Below are 22,115 nucleotides of genomic sequence, written 5' to 3'. Positions count from 1 at the left end.
GTAAAAGTATACACTTTGGTTCAGCAAGTAAAAATATTTACCTTGTTAAAATAATGCAAACTGATACTGATTTAATAAAAAATTATAATAGTTATAATAAAGTACGAAAGAAAAAGTTGAGAAAAAAGAAGTGAACACATATCTAAAATGGATAAATCAAGAAATAACAGCATAAGCACATTATTTAAATTATGGAACTAAACGAAACAGTAAAAAAGTAGAAAGTGGTAGGGAATGTGCTTGGGGTTGGGGAGAAATAGGACAGAAAAGTCCTTTTATGTTATATGCTTTTTTAGCTTTAACTCTGTATCTATGGCTTTGATTAAAAAAATAATTTCAAAATCTTTCTGCTTATTGTGTAAAGAATAAATTGGAAGGAACAAGGATGGATAAAGCAGACCACTTAGGGGCTGTTGGACCAGTCCAGAAGAGAGATGGTGGTGGTGTGGCCTATGAGAGCAGTAAGGATGGTAGAGATGGAAAGATGTGAAAAGATTCAAGACATATCTTGGAGGCAAAAGTAACACTTCTGGGTGATGGATGAGATGTGTATAAGGAAGAGAGTGGTGCTAAGGATCACTCCCAAGTTTCTGACGTATACCCGGGATGGTGCTTTTACTGCTATGGAGACTTCTGAGGGGCAGAGTGGGAAGGGCGGAACACAGAGATTTGGAAAGGAATACCATGAACTCAGTTTTGAACATATTCAGTTTGAAATTTCTGTGAAAGAAATGGTTTTGTTATTATAAATAATGCTTCAATGAGCAAATGATGGCTTTCTAAAAAAGGTACATGGCTAGAAGAAAATCAAGGATGAGTTAAGAATGGTCTCAACTAAGATGGAGTAACAAGAATTTGATTTACCCTCCTGCTTTACTGAAACAATAAGAAAGGAAAAGAAACTTTTTCAGATATAGACAACAAGGAGCACAGGAGAGAAGAGAAAAAAAACAGAATGAGCTCTTTGACTGTACCAGCTTACTGCCTAGAAGTAGTTCGGGGTGGAGAGGGGGCAAACAGAGTCAGGTCTTGCTGAGTTGAGAGATCTGAGATGGAATCCAGGGAGGCCAAGATGGCTAAAATTTGTGGGTCAGAGTACCAGAGAGAAGAGAGCTCCACAGAGAGATCTGGAGAGCTGTAGTTATCCACTGGGATCTGGGTGAATACTGATCTGTGCATTTGCGAGGGGGAAGTCTTCCTAATACACAGGATATTGAGAAGAATCCCCAGAAGATTAGCCCTGGACTAATGGTGGCTCTGGACCTGCCCTAGCAGAGCTTAAAAGCAAGTGTCAGGGCTTCCCTGGTGGCGCAGTGGTTGAGAATCTGCCTGCCAATGCAGGGGACACGGGTTTATGCCCTGGTCTGGGAAGATCCCACATGCCGCGGAGCGACTAGGCCCGTGAGCCACAATTACTGAGCCTGCGCGTCTGGAGCCTGTGCTCTGCAACAAGAGAGGCCGCAACAGTGGGAGGCCCATGCACCGCGATGAAGAGTGGCTCCCGCTTGCCACAACTAGAGGAAGCCCTCGCACAGAAACGAAGACCCAACACAGCCAAAAATAAATAAATAAATTTAAAACTGGGCGATTGGGATTGACATGTATACACTGATGTGTATAAAATTGATGCCTAATAAGAACCTGCAGTATAAAAAAACAAACAAAACAACTAATACTAAACTTTCATTGGGTTATTTGTATGGAAATATGTTAATATAAATGTTTCAGACATTACATGAAATTTCTAAAAATCTTATATTTGTATTTGTATGGAAATATATATGGAAATATGTTAATATAAATGTTTTAGACATTACATGAAATTTCTAAAAAAAAAAAAAAAAAATTTAAAAAAAAACTTAAAAAAAAAAAAGCAAGTGTCAAAAGGATCCAACTGATTCCAAGTAATTTGACTGAAAAATTTGACAGAAAAAAAGCCAATGCTTTTAAAAATTAATTAATTAATTAATTTATGGCTGTGTTGGGTCTTCATTGCTGTGTGCGGGCTTTCTCTAGTTGTGGCGAGCAGGGGCTACTCTTCGCTGCAATGCGCGGGCTTCTCACTGCAGTGGCTTCTCTTGTTGTGAAGCATGGGCTCTAGGCACGCGGGCTTCAGTAGTTGTGGCAAGTGGGCTCAGTAGTTGTGGCTAGCGGGCTCTAGAGCGCAGGCTCAGTAGTTGTGGTGCACGGGCTTAGCTGCTCCGCGGCATGTGGGATCTTCCCAGACCAGGGCTCAAACCCGTGTCCCCTGCATTGGCAGGTGGATTCTTAACCACTGCGCCACCAGGAAAGTCCCAGCCAACGCTACTTTAAGGAATACAAAAAGAAATCCAGCCACCAACAATGAAAAATTAACAGACTCTAGCATTCAATCAGAAATTACCAGACATAAAAGAAGTGACCCATTACCAGGAGTAAAAGGGGGGCAAAAGTAGCAGAAGCAGAAATAACTAATGATAGAATAACTAATGATAGAATCAGTAATAACTAATCAGTAATAACTAATGATAGAATCAGTAATCAAAGATATTAAAATATCTGTTATAAGTACACTCCATATGTTTAAGAAAGGAGAGAAAAGCATAAAAATAAGGAAGAAAAAAATTAAAGATTTATGTATTTTTTAAAAGGCCAAAATCAAACTTCTAGTGATGAAAAATACATCTGAAATGAACACTGGATGGGATTAACAGCAGATCAGCAGAAGACCAATGAACTTGAAGACAACAATGGACACTATCCAAGATGAAACATAGAGAATAAAGACCGAAAAAAGGAAGAGAGCATCAGTGACCTATGGAAGAATAACAGTTGCTCTAACATATATGAAACAAGCCCAACAAAGGATAGGTGTGGGAAGGGACACCAAAAATTATTTGAAGACCTAGTAGTTGAGAATTACACGAATCTGACGAAAACCGTAAACCCACAAATCTAAGAAACACCAGGACCCTAGAACAGAATAAACCTAAAGAAAACTATGCCAGGACACATCAGAATTAAATGCTGAAAACCAGGATAAAGATAAATTCTTAAAAGGTTAACAGAGAAAACATTCAGAGGGGAACAAATAGAAGAGCCGTAACGGACTTTTCTGAAATTATGCAAACCAGAAGACAAGAGAAAATTACTGAAAAGAGGAAAAATCTAGAATTCTTCACATAGCTGCAATATCTTTCAAAGATTTTTGTAGACAAAAGTTAAAAAATAAAATTATCACCAGCAGACCTGCACTATAAAAAGGTCATATGAAGTTCCTCAGATAGAAGAAAAAGGATATCACATGGAAAGTATTCTTACAAAGAACTGTGAAAAATGATAAATGCGTGGGCAATTATAAAAGACCATTTTTCTTATTTTTTAATATTTAAAAAGACAATTATTGTTTTAGGGGAAAATAACGTTGAGTTTTAGCATATTTGAAAGTAACACATATGACAATAGCACAAAGAACAGGAAAGGGGAAATGGAACTATACTGTTTTAAGATTATTATACTATGTATGAAATGGTATACTATTTGAGCACAGAATGTGAATAAAGTTAAAGTCATACACTGTAACCCCAGAACAACCACTAAAAAGACAAAAGTGGTAATAGCTAGTAAGTCACAGGTGACAATAAACATAACTGTAACAAACCCCCCTCAACTTAAAAGAGGGAAAAGAAAAAAAATAGAACACACAGAAACCTTAAAATAAATACCATATAAAAAACAAATACCAAGGTGGCAGATTTAAACTCAGCGACACTGATAATCACATTAAAAGTAAATGGTCTATCAACTGTGTTGCATGCCAATTTGATAGTATCATTATAAAGCAATATTACACTTAGAAACCTAATTGTTTTCCCATAATCACTGAATTCTCTGATATCTTTTTTCCAGCTTCCTAGCATTTCCTCTCTGAAGTATTTAAATTAACTGTCCTGGATGAAGTTTCCTTTAAAAGGCAATGTCTGTAAAGTCCTATGGCTTCAACATATTCAATTTTGTTTTGAAAGGTAATAAAAATAGTGAATTTCTATTCCTACATCTAAACCACTGGAAAAAAATAAAATAAATAATCTAATGGAAGCAACCTAAATGTCCATTGACAGATGAATGGATAAAGAAGATGTGGGGTGTGTGAGTGTACATGTGTGTATGTAATGGAATATTACTCAGCCATAAAAAAAGAATGAAATGATGCCATTAGCAGTAACAGATAGACCTAGAGATTACCATAGGAAATGAAGTCAGACAGAGAAAGATAAATATCATATGATATCATTTATATGTGGAATCTAAAAAAATGATACAAATGAACTTTCCATTTTCTCTTAACAAGGCTCGTCATTTGTAAAGCCTGCATGTCAGAACCCACCTTACATAAAAGAACTTAGCATGCTTTGCAGTGTTTCCTTCAAAAAGGAAACGAAAATGTAACTAAAAACCTCATTTAATCATTACACAGAAGCATCTTCTTTAGAGTTATGTTATAAAAAAATCAAGATAATTTTTACCAAATAAAAAACTTAGACAGCAGTCTGCCAAAACTCACACAAGAAACAGACAATCTGAATGAGTCTATACCTATTAAAGAAATTGAATCAATAATTAATAACCTTCCAAAACAGAAAGCACTAGGGCCAGACAAGTTCACTGGTGAATTCTACCAAACATTTTTTCTAGTTTTACTGAGGTATAACTGACATAACAACACTGTGTAAGTTTAAGGTGCACAGCATAATGACTTGACTTACATAGTATTACCACAGTAAGTTTAGTTAACATCCATTATCTCATACAGATACCCCAAAAAAGTTTATTTTCCTTATGTTAAGAACTCTTATGATCTAGTCTCTTAACAACTTCCAAATAAACCATACAGTAGTGTTAACTCTAGTCATCGTGCTATATACCACATCCCCAGTACTTACTTATCTTGTAACTGGAAGTTTGTACCTTTTGACTACCTTAATGCAATTCCTCCCCTTAGGTTGTTTCCATGTCTTGGCTATTATAAATAACGCTGCTATAAACATGGGGGTGCAGCTATCTCTTCGACACAGTGCTTTCATTTCTTTTGGATATATTCCCAGAAGTAGAACTGCTGGATCATATGGTAGTTCTACTTTTAGTTTTTTGAGCAACCTCCATACAGTTTTCCATAGTGGCTACATCAATTTACAATCCCACCAACAGTGCACAAGGGTTCCCTTTTCTCTACATCCTTGCCAGCATTTATCACTTGTCTTTTTGATAACCATTCTAACAAGTGTGAGATATATCTCATTGTGGTTTCAATTTGTATCTCCCTAATGATTAGTGATGTTGAGCACATTTCCATGTACCTGTTGACCATGTGTATAACTTGTTTGGAAAAATGTCCATTCAGGTCCTTTGCCCTTTTTTTAAAAAAATTTTTTATTTATTATTTATTTATTATGTTTATTTTTGGCTGTGTTGGGTCTCCGCCTCTGTGCGAGGGCCCCCTCCAGCTGCGGCGAGCGGGGGCCACCCCCCACCACGGCGCGCGGGCCTCCCACCATCGCAGCCTCTCCTGTTGCGGAGCAGAGGCTCCAGACGCTCAGGCCCAGCAGCTGTGGCCCACGGGCCCAGCTGCTCCGCGGCATGCGGGATCCCCCCAGACCAGGGCCCAAACCCACGTCCCCCGCACCGGCAGGCAGACTCCCAACCACTGCACCACCAGGGAAGCCCTGCCCATTTTTAAAATTGGATTATTTGGGGTTTTTTTTGCTATTAAGCTATATGAGCTCTTCATATATTTTGGGTATTAACTCATCAGATATATGGATTGCAAATAATTTTTCCCATTCCACAGGCTGTTTTTCATTTTGTTGGTCATTTCTTTGGCCATGCATAAATTTTTTTGTTTGATGTAATTCTACTTGTTTATTTTTGCTTGTGCTTTAGGTGTTATATCCAAAAAGTCATTGCCAAAACCCATGTCAAGGAGCTCTTTTCTTGACATTTGAGGAAGAAATTAAACTAATTCTCTATAATCTCTTTCAGAAGATAGAAGCAGAGGAAATACTTCCTAATTCATTCTATGAAGCCAGCATTACTCTAATACTAAAATCAAACAAAGACATTGCAAGAAAAGAAAACTATAGACCAATATCTCTAATGAACATAAATGCAAAAATCTTTAATAAACTATTAGCAAATCGAATCCAACAATGTATAAATAAAATTATACACCATGACCAAGTGGGATTTATGCCAAGTATGCAAGGCTGGTTCAACATCCCCAAATCAGTATAACCCATCACATCAAAAGGCAGAAGAGGGGGCTTCCCTGGTGGCGCAGTGGTTGAGAGTCTGCCTGCCAATGCAGGGCACACGGATTCGAGCCCTGGTCTGGGAAGATCCCACATGCCGCGGGGCAACTGGGCCCGTGAGCCACAACTGCTGAGCCTGCGCGTCTGGAGCCTGTGCTCTGCAACAAGAGAGGCCGCGACAGTGAGAGGCCCGCGCAGCGCGATGAAGAGTGCCCCCCGCTTGCCGCAACTAGAGAAAGCCCTCGCACAGAAACGAAGACCCAATACAGCCATAAATAAATAAATTAATTAATTATTTAAAAAAAAAAAAAAGGCAGAAGAGGAAAAATCACATGACCATATCAATAGATGTTAAAAAAAAAAAAAAAGCATGACAAAATCCAACACTTATTCGTGATAAAACACAGTAAACTAAAATAGAGGGGAACACTTCCTCAACTTTTTTTTTTGGCTGTGCTGTGTGGCTTGTATGATCTCCCTGGTGGTCTAGTGGTTAGGATTCAACACTTTCACTGCTTCAGTCTGAGTTCAATCCGTGGTTGGGGAACACTTCCTCAACTTGATAAAGAGTATCTACAAAAAACCTTCAGCTAACAATGTACGTAATGATGAGAAACTAGAAGCTTTCCCACTAAAATCAGGAACAAGGCAAGGATGTCCTCTCATATCACTGCTTTTCAATATTGTACTGGAAGCCCTAGCTTATGCAATAAGACAAGAAAAGGAAATAAAAGGTGTATCGATTGGGAAGGAAGAAATCTGTCTTTGTTCACAGATAACATGATCATCTCTACAGAAAATCTAAAAGAACTGACAAAAACTCCTGAAACAAATAAACAATTATAGCAAGGTAAAGGACACAAGGTTAATATACAAAAGTAAATTGCTTTCCAGCAGTGAGCATGTGGAATTTGACATGTAAAACACAATACTATTTACATTAGCACCAAAAAATAAAATACTTAGATATAAATATGACAAAATATGCACAGGATCTATATAAGGAGAACTACAAAACTGTGATGAAAGAAATCAAAGAAAGAAATAAGGGGAGAGATATTCCATGTTCATGGTCAGGAAGACTTGATCTGTCAAGATGTCAGTTCTTCTCAGCTTGATCTATAGATTCAATGCAATCCCAATCAAAATCTCAGCAAGTTATTTTATGGATACTGACAAACTAATTCTAAAGTTTATATGGAAAGGCAAAAGACCCAGGATACCCAACACAATATTGAAGGAGAAGAGCAAATATGGAGGATTGATGCTACCTGACTTCAATTCTTATTGTAAAAAGCTACAGTAATCAAGACAAGGTGGCATTGGCAAAAGAATAGCAAACAGATCAATGGAAAAGAATATAGAGCCCAGCAAGAGACCTACATAAATATAGTCAACTGGTCTTTGACAAAGCAGCAAAAGCAACACAATGGAGAAAAGATAATTTTTCAATAAACAGTGCTATAACAACTGGACATCCACATGCAAAAAAAAATGAATCTAGACCCAGACCACACACCCTTCACAAAAATGAACTCAAAATGGATCACAGACCTAAATGTAAACTGTAAAAGCCTTAAAAGATAACACAGAAAAAAATCTAGATGACCTTGGGTTTGGTGATGACTTTTTAGATATGATAACAAAGGCATGATCCATGAAAGAAATAACTGATAAGCCAGACTTTATAAAAATTAAAAATTTCTGCTCTGTGAAAGAAACTGCCAAAGATAATGAAAAGATAAGCCACTGACTGGGATAAAATATTTGCAAGACATATCTGATAAAGGACTGTTACCCAAAATATACAAAGAACTATTAAAACTCAACAGTAAAAAACCAAAAAACTTGACTGAAAAATAGGCCACAGACTTTAACAGATACCTCACCAAAGAAGATGTACAGATGGCAAATGAGCATATGAAAAGATGTTCCACATCATATGTCATCACGGAAATGCAAAATTAAAACAATGATATACCACTATACATCTATAAGAATGGCCACAATCCAGAACACTGACAACACCAAATGCTGGTGAGAATTCAAAAGCAACAGGAATTCTCATTCACTGCTGAATGTGAATGCAAAATGGTATAGCTACTTTGGAAGACAATTTAGCGGTTTCCTACAAAACTAAGCATATTCTTACCATATGATCCAACAATCATACTCCTTAGCATTTACCCAAAGGAGTAAAAAACACATGTTCACAAAAAAAAACCTGTACATGAATGTTTACAGCAGCTTTATTTATAATTGCAAAACTTGGAAATAACTAAGATAACTGTCAGTAGGTGTGGAAAATAAACTATGGCACATCCAGACAATGGGATATTATTCAGCGCTTAAAAAAATGAGTTACCAAGCTATGAAAAGACATGAAGGAAACTTAAGTGTACATTACTAAGCAAAAGACACCAATCTGAAAAGCTACATATTGTATGATTCCAACTGTATGACATTCTGTAAAAGGCAAAACTATGGAGACAGTAAACAGATTAACAATTGCCAGGGGTTGGTAGGGGAGGGATGAAAAGGCAGAGTACAGATTTTCAGGGCAGTGAAACCATTCTGTATGATATTATAATGATGGATATGTCATTATACATTTGTCCAAAGCCGTAGACTGTACAACACCAAGAGTAAACGCTAATGTAAACCATGTAGTCTGGATGATAATGATGTATCAATGAAGGTTTATCATTACAACAAATGTCCCAGTCTGGTGTGAGGTCTTGATAGTGGGGAGGTTTTATGTGTGGGAATGAGGGTAAATGGGAACACTCTGTACTTTCTGCTTAATTTCGCCGTGAACCTAAAACTGCTGTAAAAAAAAGTTTATTAAAAAAACTGATAAATGATATAAACAGGCAATTCAAAAAAGAAACTGAAATGGCCAGTAAAGACATAAAAACATAGTTATCTTTATAAACTAAAATGAAATACTGTATTTTTTCACTCAGAGAAGCAAACACTAAAAACTGACAACATTCAAGTGTTAGTGACAACTGGAGGCAATGGGTTTTCACACATTGACGGTTGGAATGTAAACTGGTATAACCACTTGGGAGAGCAATTTGACGGTATCTGAAATGAATTACGTGTACACTTAAAACACAGCAATTCTACTTTCTACTTCTACACAAACACAAAAGAGAAATTCCTCCACACTCGTGCAAAATGGCATTAAGAAGATGCCTGCACAGCAACTGCAGTAACATTTTGTTTTTGGATATATACACTCATAGATGTGGATACATGTATGTATGTTTACATATTTTCAAAAGTACTGGAAAGATACATACTAACCTTATGACGGTAGTTGCTTTGTGAAGGGAGATTAGAGGAGAATATTAATCAAGAAATTTACCTATATTATTTTGACTTAAAAAATAGTTTAGCAAAATGATAAAATATCAGCTACTAATTCTAGATAATAGGATTCAGGTAAATGTTACATAATTCTTTGTATTTTTCTGTATTTTAATTTGTGTCTTAGAAATTCCATTAAACATAAAAGAACCTTGTAATTTGAGTCATTAGAACAAAACAGTAATGTCCTGTATCTCCCCAAATCTATGGTACAATGGAATTATGTACTAATGATAATGACAATGGTTCACATTTTCTCTGATGGTTGAATATTTCCTGTCATATGACAGAACTGGGTCAGCCAAAAGTAATCTACATCTCATTTCAGAAAATATAAACAGAACTGCTACAAGAGTGTTCAAATTGTAGACTGGTTAAGGACGATATCACTCATGGTCATTTCCTTAGGAGCTGTGTCAGGCCTTCAATGAAGGAACACAATCTGCCTGAATCACTAAAATCAAATATTGACTTACGTTGAAGGAAATACTACAAAAGCTACATCACTCTGAAGATAATTGCCTGTTCTCTTTTCCTTCCCATAAAAATAAAGTCATCAGAATGAGGTATTAAATAATAATATATATTTCTAATAAGGAAATACTAGACACCTCCTGTTCTACCTTAACTCAACATTTCTTTACCTTAAAGTAATATAAAAACTTTAAAGAATAAAGTAATAATTTCACAAATACACAAACACAGATAGCTTACCCCAATCCCTACTCCTTGAGATAAACTCAATGTCAGTCATCAGTCATATACATATCATGCAACTCATAATTTCATGAATTTATCTAATACTTACTAAAAGTCTTACAGATGTCAGAAACAGCTTTGAAGACTCTGTCAGAGAAATTCACTTTCACCTTCACATACTTCATGTTGGGAAGTTGCAGGCGGAGCAGCTTGTGCTGGGGGGTGAACTGAAGCTTAGCATCTGCCTGAACGCCATACTTATCCAAGGTCCAATGTGTCTTGAGGAGCCAAGTTCTCTTCTTTTCCCACCACAGAGCATGGTCAGACCAATCTTTTTTTACATCTATTAAACAAACAAACAAAACACTTCTAAAAATCAGCAAGATTACCTTGAGAGAAATCATAAGCAGAAAACTAAATTAACTGGGTATTTAATATGATCAACTAATTAAATACTAAGTGCCTGTTTTGTGATAGGTACAAAAAAATACTAAATAGCTGAGAAAACATTCTGCCCTTGAAAGCTAGTACAGAAGGGAACTGCGGCAGAATACACAGGGTAACTAGTAATGCTTAAGGTGGACGCACCAATGACGAGGAGAGTAAGTACTCTCTGTAGGCATTCCGAGAACAAAGGGAACCCTGGGGACTAGAATCAGAAGGGTTAATGATGAGGTGGAGCTGGTGGATTCTGAGCCCAGCCTCGAGGGATGGACAATATTCTGATGATAAAATAGGTGAGAAGGCTGAGGTATATGAGGCTGCAGAGGCATGCTGAGGTTAATGAGTGGTGAAAAGTAAGATGGAACCAAAGTGAACAAAACCCAATATCCTAGGTAGAGAAGAGACTGGAAAACAAAACATCCACGAGTAACACTTAATAACTTATTAAGAGAAAACAAAAACAAAAAAACTACATTCCCAACCACACACCCAAATACATTCCAAGAAAAGTAACTTATAAGTCACACTGTCCAACTTTTCTTCCCCAATATATTTCGGTACAAGAGAAAACATTAATATCTGTTATACTCTTTAACATCCTTATGCAATTAAATTAAATGAAAATAAATTTATACCAAATAAAGAGTATAATTTACACAAGATTTGGCTACCCCCGGATACAGCAGATCATAACAATAAACTTGCAAATAAAAGCCAACTTTAACTAGTTCTTAAAGTAGCAATAAAAGTAAAGCCTTTTTGGATCAATTATATGATAAACTAAGAACCAAAAAAGGGGGACAGGATATTAAAAAAAAAAAAAAACAGTATTAGCCAAACAATGCTTTCCAGGGGAAGAAAATAAAAATGAAAAATATTATCATGATTCTGATACAAAGTTCATTTTAATACAGTTTTTAAAAGAACTGGTCAATTTTAAGAAGATAAATTTAAAAGTATACACTAACCTGTAATGTTTTTTTAGCACCTGTCTACCAGAAAGCTTCAGAGTAAAAAATCAAACTACCACATTGATTATGAGCCTAGAAACACTTTCTATAATGGTGAAATTTACTTGATATAATTAACTTCTCCTCATTATGGAAGAAACACATCACAGGTGGGAAAAAGACTTTCAATTCCCCCAGACAGTAAAAGAAATATTTTAATTAGTAAGTACTTTAATGGGAGAACTGTAATTACTTGTGATTATATTGCCATTTGGAAATTTCAATATTTGTTTCGGGAAAGCCCAGTCAATTATGTTATTTGAAGTTTGGCTGCAGAAATACATATTTTACAACTACTTACTTAGTTGTTACACAATGTATATAGTACCCTGCATCTTAAATTATCTTCCAGCACAGAATTTATCAACTAAATTTTAGAAACAGCAAATCTGATCTAGCTCACAAGAAGACAACCATGGTTGGGACCTTTTCATATACTATGCGGTAAATGTCACACACGTTACAGATGGTTTACTTTTTTCTTCAGGAATAAAGAACCCAAGGCAGAAAAAGATAATTTGTAAAGAATGATAGTAACCAAGCAGGGCAAGGCTGAGCTGAACTGAATTAATTGTAGGTAGGTATCTAATACTTTCTTCCCCATATCTCAGTCCATTCACTTCCGCTGCCAATATCAACCATTAAGGAAGCTACAACATATATTCCCAGTGTGGGGGAGAAGAGAGGAAAAAGCTGTACACCGCGAATAATAATAATAGTTTTGTAAATACTGACTTAAGTCATTTGGGTTTCCTTTGACTTAAATCAAAAGACAATCCTGAAATAAGAACTTTGGCACAAGTAGCTTATTTGGGGTTGGGGGGGACCCCAGGAAGCATGCCTGAGGGGATTAGGAAAAGTGAAACAGAGGGAGAAAAGTCTATTAAGGATTCATTAACTTCTGTGGATAACTGGAGTTCAGTCCTGTGAGATACCCTCCGAGGAATCACACAGAACATGACTTAGAATTATCCCCCTAAGGAAAGAGAAAGCTGGGGTATCTATCCAATTCCTTGGTTGAGGGTTGCTCCTAGGGCCATTAAATTCCCAGCATTTCCCCAGCTGCCACGCATGGGCTGGCCTCCCTACACTCAAGCAGTTAACTCACCAAGGCTGAAATATTTACTACATGGACTTTTACAGAAAGACTTTGTAGGCCCAGATGCAATAAAATCTCAACTTTGCATCATTTAGGCTTCAAACACTGACCTTCAGAAACAGGTACTTCCCGTGATCTTCCCCTTTAAAAATTTAACCCTCCCCATCAATTCCACCTTGGTTTTTTACACCAAAGGAACGGCACCCCTGCATCCAATAAGAATAAACATTGACAAGAAGGACATATAATCCAAAGACTGTGTACTAGAAACCTATGAATAGTTTGTTTACCCACAGAAAGAGAGAAAATCTTTTACTGACTGGCAACACTGGTAAAATCAGTCTTTTTTACCCACAGAAAATAGTAGATAAGTAACAATATAGGAAAGAAAAATTACCCCAAATAAAAGCAGAAACAGGACACCAGAAAAGATCTGAAGTGTCGATAGGGCACATGCCAAGAGACAAAAACAGAGAAAAGCAGGCATTCTGACAGCAAAAGAAGTAGTTACTGCTAGAAGATGGAATGGTTGGACTACGGGAGCCTGTGACATATGTTCAAATAGTGTAATTTTTGGTAGCATTCTTGAAGACTCAAAATACCAGCAACCTAATCAGCATTAATTATAAGATAATCACTACTACAGAACAAGAACAAACAGCATCTATAAAATATTCATTAATTCCACAAATATCTGCTGAACATTTACTATGTGCCAGAAGGCACTATTCTAGTGCTAGAGATACAGTGATGAGAAGAACAAAGTTCCAGCATCTTTGAAGAAGGCCAATATGACTAGAATTGAGGAGGTGAAGCATCAGAGAGCTCGGCAGAAGCCTTGTATATTATAAAGCTGTTCAGCTTTTATTATGTGTGTGAGAGAAGCCACTAGAGCAGTGTTTTTCAGCTTGTTTGGCATTAGAATTATCTGAGCAACTTTTCAAATAGAGTAATGCCTGGACTCAGCCCAAACCACTCTGGGTGTGGGTCTAGAAATTGATTTTAAGCAGGGGAGTGATTTTTTATTTCAAAATCATCAGATAATTCTGAAGAATGCAGGGGCAGGGGTGTGCATGAGTGAAATTCAGAGGCCGTGCAAGAAGTTAACATGGGAGTGGACAGGATGAAAGTTTGAATTACAATGGTTGGGCAGCAAGGAAGGAGAAATAAGGAATACAGACAACTTTTCCTGATTATTTTGTTATAGTGGGGAGCAGAATCATAGATGGCAGATGAACGGAAAGGGGGTGGCAAATCCAAGAAGTATTTTCAGTCTTGTTTTTAAGAACGAAACCTATTTCAGCATTATTTAAATAGTGATGATCCTATAAAGCTTAAAGCACATTTCCAATTATCATTCTTTCCTTTGACTGCCCCTCCACAGAGAGTCATTGTGTCACAGTGTCATTTCAAAACTCTTTAGAGACTTGATTGAGCTCTCTTAAATATGCAAGACAATATTTTCCCACTTACTAGAAAATCTTTCTTTGGTTCTGGCTTTGTATCACACTATGTATCTTATTTTGAAACTAACAATAGCTACACATCAAGTCCCACAATTGGCTCCACTACAGATATCATAAGAATCTATTTATTCTATTCAGAAGTAGCAAAAACAATTTTACACTCTGATCAAAATCCTGAGAAAGATGATATACCAACTGAGAATCATTAACCAAGGCAAACATAAGCGCCAACTGCACATCAAAAATACTTAACTACACAAGGTGTGTGTGTGTGTGTGTGTGTGTGTGTGTGTGTGTGTGTGTAAAGCTGTATATCTTAATGCAATAGCTCCTTCATTTCAAACCAGGTAGATTGAAACAACTATTATAAATTTATGGCCAACAGGATCCAAGACAGCACCAGGCAATCCTACCATGTTTCTTCTATCCACCACTGTATTTCAAACTTGTCATCCCTCCTCACTGCCTGAGTATCCTCCTTCTCAGTAGACAACCACGGATTCTACTTTAGAAAACAGAGAAGCCATCAGATTGGAACTATTTCACCTAAGTGCCAACCAAATGTACAAACCTTCTTGCATCTGTACCTGTACGGGTCTCCTGCCTTTGTGTTATGATGAGAGGAGCGTCTCTCCTGTTTATCTGAAACCAATCCTGCTACCTATGCTCTGCTGCCCTTCCCACCTTCTAGAGACCATGCACTTCCCACTCTGACTCCTAGGTATCTCATCCATTCTCATGGCTTTACATGGTATCTATACACTTACCTTCCTAATTTTTATTTCTAGCCCAACCTTCTGCTTAGAGCACCAATTTATACATCCTACTGACTATCCCACATCTCCACCTGGATGTCTCACAGGCATCTCAAACTTAATATGTGCAAAACTTAACCCAATTTTCTCCTAGCCCTACTGTTATTAAATAGCCCTAACTGTCAACCCAAGTTGCTCATGCCAGAAATCTAGTTTATTTATTTATTTGGCTGCACCGGGTCTTAGTTGCAGCACGCGGGATCTAGTTCCCTGACCAGGGATCGAACCGGGGCCCCCTGCATTGGGAGCACGGAGTCTTAGCCACTGCACCACCAGGGAAGTCTCATGCCAGAAATCTAAAAGTAATGAATTCTTCTCCTCCCTGTAGTCCACACATTCATCAAGTCAGTTCCACTTCCCAAAATCTCCACTTCAGTCTGCACTGGCACCATCCTGTCTTTCAGGTAACCATCATCTCTTACACCGACTACTCCAACAGCCTCCTAACTGGTCTCCTTGATTCCGTCCAGCACTTTCCACACAACACCCAAAATGATCTATTTAACGCTTTCATGTCATTCCCCTGCTGAAAATCTTTTAACAGCTTCCAACTACACTGAGAATGAAATCCAAATGCCTTTGAGTCTACACAGTGCCACACAGTGTAACGCACCTACTCCTCCATGTTTATCCTGCGCTATTCCTCCTCTGCTTCAGCCACACCTGCCTTCTTTCTACTCTGAGAACTGTCAAGTAAATAAGCTCTTTCTTGCCTCAGTGGCTTTGCACATGCCATTCCACTCTTTGAATGCCTAATTCCCTCTTGTCTTTCAAACTTTAGTTTAAATTCCATGTTCTCAGAGAGGCCTTTCTTAACTACCCTATCTAAGATGAGACCTCCAATGTCCTATGTCCCTCCTTTATTCTCTATTTCAGTACACTGTAATATCACTTATCAAAATTTGCATTCATTTTGTTTGTTGTTCATGGGATGGGGAGGTATCTTTCTTCCCTACCAAACTCTGAGAAGACAAGGACAATGCCTATTTTGATCACCACTGTATTTCTAGCACATTGCACAGGTGACTGGCACACATTTGATATATGAATGAATCCTCATATTGAAAATTTTAAAGATCCTTCATTACTTCAAGAAAACATTAATCCCAACGAAGAAATTATTCTTAAACCAACAAGAAAAATTATAATAAGATTTATTAATTTAGTTGTATGTTTAAAAAAATCTGTCTTATCTTCTTCAACTTCAGAATTAAAACGTGTCTACACTAACTAAAAGTATGGCACAGATTCCGCTGGACATGGGGAATCAAACCCTATCGACTTCCTCTTCTTTCTCACATCTTCTTTTGCTCAAGACAATCCCTACTATATGAAATGATTATGTTCCAAAAGTTCTTTTAAGTCTTAGAATTTAGATTTGCCACAAAGAAACATTATAAATAGGTTCCAAATCAGACTGTTACTCAAATCTAAAATAGCCCAAAGTATACTACTAGCAATATTACACTAAACTGATATCATAAGGCTTTTGCAGAATATATGGTTGATGTTCAACTAGAGATGTAAGGAAAACTGCTAAGTGGCACCTGCAGACTGTGGGTTGGATGGAGAGGAAGAAAGACAATGTTGCTGGTAAGTTGTGAGGGAGACAAGGGCTTCCTGCTGAAGTAGGGCACCTGGCTACTCCCTCGTCATCCTTCCATAAACTCCAGGAATTAACTGGCCTCCTTCCTCTTTCCCAGCTACAATTTGTTGTCTTAGGCCAAGGGTTCTTTCCTCTACTAAAGCTCCTAAAAACAGAAGAGCTTTACCCTTCTGCTTTCCTCTCTAATTCCTGAAACATACAACTATTCTAATGTTTCTAATGAAATGTTATTGCCAATAATGTGTAAAGACAAGGCCTACAAGTAAAATTAATGCTTAAGTAAGTTTAAAAACTTATCTCTATAATGTTATCCCTAATGTTTATTGAAATGTAAAGGACATTAAATATTAATTTCACTTTTCGATCACATAATCTTCTGTTCTTAAGAACTCCTCACTCTCACTCTTTTAGGTCTCTCTCCTCCCAAACTCCTTTTAATTTCAGAGGTGAGGCAGTTGAGGATACTGCTCTCTTGTTCTTGTGTTTAATCACTCAGACCTTCAAAAAAGGAAATAGGCAAAATGGACGAAGTGCTGCTCTTCAGGTACACAACCAATAAATGAATCAACAAACATTTTTCCAAGGACCTACCATATGCCAGACACTAAGCTAGGCCATGGGAATATATAATTAGTTATGTAAGAATTCCCATCAAAGAGTCACTTACAGTCCAAGTGAGGGACACAGACAGTGGCAGGAAGATCAGAATCCTGTTCTAATAGGTATCTAACTGATATCTCAACTGAAGAGTCAGCATGAAAAAATGGGCTCAAAGACTAAATTTATGTTCACTCAGCTCTGCCCAAGGTAAACAAACTCTGTCTCCCAGGCACACAGAGACCTGGTATTTCCACTTTACTTAATAATTTCTTTACCTCCCTACAGATGTCCAATCTGTCCTCTTCCTCACTCCTAAATACCTATTTCCTGTAAGACTGCTATTTCATTAGGGTCTCAAAGAGCTACGGGGAAATAGTCACTCAAACCACTCCATTTCTCTGTTCCAATACTATCCATACTTTGGAATGTCAATTTATTTATATATAATGGACCCCAGTCCCCACCATACACCAAGAAGCTAGTCAATTCAAGATATATCCTAAGAAAGATAAGGATTACACCAGATAATTAAGGACTAGACCATGGAAACCGTGATTCAAGTGAGGGCTGGTTTCAGGAGGTCCTGCCTAGAACCGGCCAACACTACAAAGTCACTCATCAGTTCACTCTCAAAACACCAAGTGTGAAGGAATATTTATATTATGCATGTCTTTAACTGATTTAACAATGGCAGCTACAGACAATAAAACTCAAAAAGGTTATGGTTAGTAGCTGTTTTACTATTTGAAGAATGCGTATAGTACTATGTAAAATTAAACTGAGTTCAAAATAAGTGAAGAACACAAACATATCAACTGCAAAGATGCAATTTAGAAAAATAATGTAATTAACCACTCTTGATTTTACATTAGAAACTAGAATTATATTATAAAATGAATACTCTATCATCTAAAAATAATTGAAATAACTTCCAAGTCATTCCTCTCTTCCTTAAGACTGTTCCACAGAGACCAGAAGTAAATTCCTCAATTATTTTTAATCTTATTCTAGAAGAGTAACCCTCTCTTCCAGACTACGCTTCATTCTAGAGGAATAATCCCCAACAGATTCTCAGCAGTGTATTCTATACTACATTACTACAACGCTATCTATGACCGAATCAAAGTTACTATAATAGGATTATTAGTACACTAGAAAGAAGTATATTCCTGATTTTCCACAGCTATGAAAAGCAGAAACAGACTGCTTTAAAAGAAGTCCCAGAGCTAACTCAGCTGACATACTTTTGTTAATCAATAAAGTGAAAACAGGAAACACTAGCAATGAAGCATGTAAATATTCCGTAATTCAGTAACTGTCCCCCACTCACCCCATCCATTCAACAAATTAAGGGAGACTACACCAAGATCATACAAATAGAAATTATATTAACCTAATCTTTAAATCTTTAAAATTGAATATCTCTCTCCAAGGTCTAGTTTCTTCCTCAGTTTTTCTTTCTATCCAAGTACTATGGAATTTACCTCTCAAACAGCTGTTAAATTTGTCCCTTCCTTTCTTTTTATTACACTGCCTTAGTTTAAGTCCTCAGCATCTCTTGTCTGAACTACTATAATCCCATTTTTTACAAAACTATCTGAGTTATCTTTTAAAATGCAAATTTGATCATTTTACTTCTCTACATAACTTTACAGGTCCTTCTGTTGCTGAAGTGTTTTATCACCTCTTCGCAGGTTGCACAAATCTTAACCATCTGTGCCCCACACTGCTTGACTATCCCCAGGTACAGCTCATGCTCTGGCCCAGTTTGTGAAACAACTTGATGTTTTGTGCATCCTTGATTGGATACCTTTCTCTTCCCCCCCATCAGGCTGACAAAATCCTACACAAAAACCAAATATTACCATCTCCAAGCCTTCACTGACCCTCCTGTTAAAGCAGTTACGTACATCTTAGCACTCTGAATAATATACCACACTTCATTATAATTGATTTTATATACCTACCTTCTTCCACTCGATTAAGGGTCTTTGATCTTATTTATCTTGTACCTCTCAAAGGCAGAGCCCAGGGACTTTGCTGGTGGTGCAGTGGTTAAGAATCCACCTGCCAATGCAGGAGACACGGGTTCGATCCCTGGTCCAGGAAGATCCCACATGCTGCAGAGCAACTAAGCCGTGCACCACAACTACTGAGCCTGCACTCTAGAGCTCGTGTGCCACAACTACTGAGCCCTCATGCCACAACTACTGAAGCCCACGTGTGCCTAGAGCCCATGCTCTGCAACAAGAGAAGCCACTGCAATGAGAAACACGTGCACCGCAAGGAAGAGTAGCCCCCGCTCGCCGCAACTAGAGAAAAAGCCCGCGTGCAGCAATGAAGACCCAACACAGCCGAAAATAAATAAGTAAAATAAATAAATTTTTAAAAAGGCAGAGCCCAAGGCCTGGCACATGGAATTAAACCAATAAATATTTGTAATATGCAGGCAACGTGTAAACTCTTAAGTGTATACAGGCAAATGAAAAAATAAAACTGGTATTTACTGTACTGTAATTTAAAACATTAGAAATATTGAGAAGTGTTACACTTCTTTGTAAAAACTTACCAAGAGTAGTTTTATTCATTTATTTATTTATTTTTGCTGCACCAGGTCTTGCTGCATGAGGGATCTTTAGTTGCAGCATGCAGACTTCTTAGTTGCGGCATGTGGACTCTTAGTTGAGGCATGCATGTGGGATCTAGTTCCCCGACCAGGGATCGAACCCGGGCCCCCTGCATTGGGAGCGTGGAGTCTTACCCACTGGACCACCAGGGAAGTCCCCAAGAATAGTTTAAATACCACTTGTCTATGCCCTGGCAAATTATCATACTCCTTTCTAGGTTTGGATCAATTTCCAACATTTTATCCTGTGTACTTTCAATGCCATGATATATCTCCGAGAGTTCCTTTAGTATGCAGTTTTTTGCTGGTGTCACTTCCTCTGAGACATCTTTGTCTTTTTTGTCATACCACTTATCTCATTTATGTCGATAAGTTTGCCTTCACTAAATTCCTCTGGCTGTATATCTAGAGTCTCTCAAATGGCGACAGCACCCACATTCCCGTGGTGAGCTGTTTCTTCTATAACTCCATTTATGCTTGATTCAAATTTCAGTTCTGGCATCACCACTTTTTGGGTTTTTCTGATGCACATTTATCTTCGTTGGCCAATTCCCTCTTTCAGTTATCCGTTTAAAAAAAAAATCTCATGAGTTTATCAGTGGGAGAAAAAGAAGCAACACAACTACATATGCTGTCTATGCATGAACACAAATATACAGTAACCAATCATGGACAGACTGAAATACGTGATATAACTGGTCACTGATCATGATACACATGTTATTGACACAGTGAATTGTAGACTGAAGAGCGAGAAGCAAAGTTGGTACTTTATGCAATTACTCAAAGTATGGTGGTAACTAAAATGTGAACCATGTTGTTGGATAACTGGTGTTAACTAAACCATGATAACTGAAACATGTGCATACTGAAACTGTGCAAAATACTGATGGTTTCCAAAAATCTGATATGTCCTTTTCTTAAAAAAAATGTTTTTCATCTGTTAGCATAAGCAGTAAACTGCTTCAAAGTTTACATATCATTCAAATTGCCAAAATATTTCAATTAAAGTACCCCATTCAATTTTAGCTTAAGAAAATTATTGGTTTACATTAAGACTTCAATGACTGACTAAAGCAGATGCATCACCCAGTTTTCAAAAACATTTAGAAACTAAACTCCTGATTAAAAAGTGACTGATGTTTCTTTGACATAGCTAACTTGATTGAAAATTAGGAATTCACTCATCAAAACAAAACAAAATCAACTAAGTTTACAAATGGCCTTCTGAAGTTACTCACAAACCCAAAATAATGTTTATCAATTTCAATATCAATTATTTCCTATTACAAAATACACTAACTCAAAGTAGTTGAGAAGCTTTACCAGACGACATACATGCATGCAATTACAGAGTGCGCACAAATAGAAGTCATGTCAATTATTCATTTCCAGAGGGTGGGTAACTTTCTATCCAATCCAAAGGCTTACTACTAATTTGGTTCAACTTGACTTAGTTCCTAGAAGACTGGACTCAGAGTCCATGCAATGTCAACATGTAACAAATTCTAAGAGAGTTAACATCAAGGCTGAATTTATCAGTTAGTATTTGACTCACAGAAGTAATAACTGGATTTGTCTTTTAAAGTTGGTCAAAGGCACTAGCTATTCTATAGTTCAAAAAAGAAGTAACTTAAGAATATTTTATTGGCTTTGACATTTAAAATTTATCTCAGAAACAAATTCTAATATAGGACTGGAGTGCAGACTACTGAAAAAATATTTCTTGGAATCCAAGAGGCTTATTACTGCTTGTATCTTATGTTACTGACACATATGTACATGATGAACTCCTAATTTGTAAAGATCTAATGTCTCTTCCAATTTAAAATCTATTATTGGTATCTCACAGCTCTTAGTACAACACTAAGTCTTTTAAACCTGGTTTACAATGCACTTTAAGCACTTGCTTATTTCTTAAGCCTGTCAAGTCACGGGTTCCCCAGGACCATTCCTCCATCATCATTAGACTTCTTTCAGTTCCTCAAATGGCAGCCTTCCCTTGTTCCCATGCTCTCATGCTGGGACTTCTCATCTTCTCCCAACCTGTTGTTCTTTTATCCCATGCCCCCATGCTAAGATCCTCTG

General features: G+C 37.2%; 1 protein-coding gene across 1 annotated transcript in view; it reads right to left on the bottom strand.

The window, feature by feature from the left end:
- Positions 1-22,115, bottom strand: part of FERMT2 (FERM domain containing kindlin 2) — a 73,300-nt gene that overhangs the window by 39,110 nt on the left and 12,075 nt on the right. The window contains exon 3 of the mRNA XM_068545408.1: positions 10,471-10,704. Within this exon, the coding sequence (XP_068401509.1) occupies positions 10,471-10,704 (234 nt within the window). The remainder of the gene's footprint in view (positions 1-10,470; positions 10,705-22,115) is intronic.

This window comes from Eschrichtius robustus, chromosome 1 (assembly GCF_028021215.1).
Source record: "Eschrichtius robustus isolate mEscRob2 chromosome 1, mEscRob2.pri, whole genome shotgun sequence".
NCBI classification, from domain to species: Eukaryota; Metazoa; Chordata; class Mammalia; order Artiodactyla; family Eschrichtiidae; genus Eschrichtius; species Eschrichtius robustus.
Note: the sequence above shows the minus strand (reverse complement) of the source record. Positions and strands in the feature narration are given on the sequence as shown.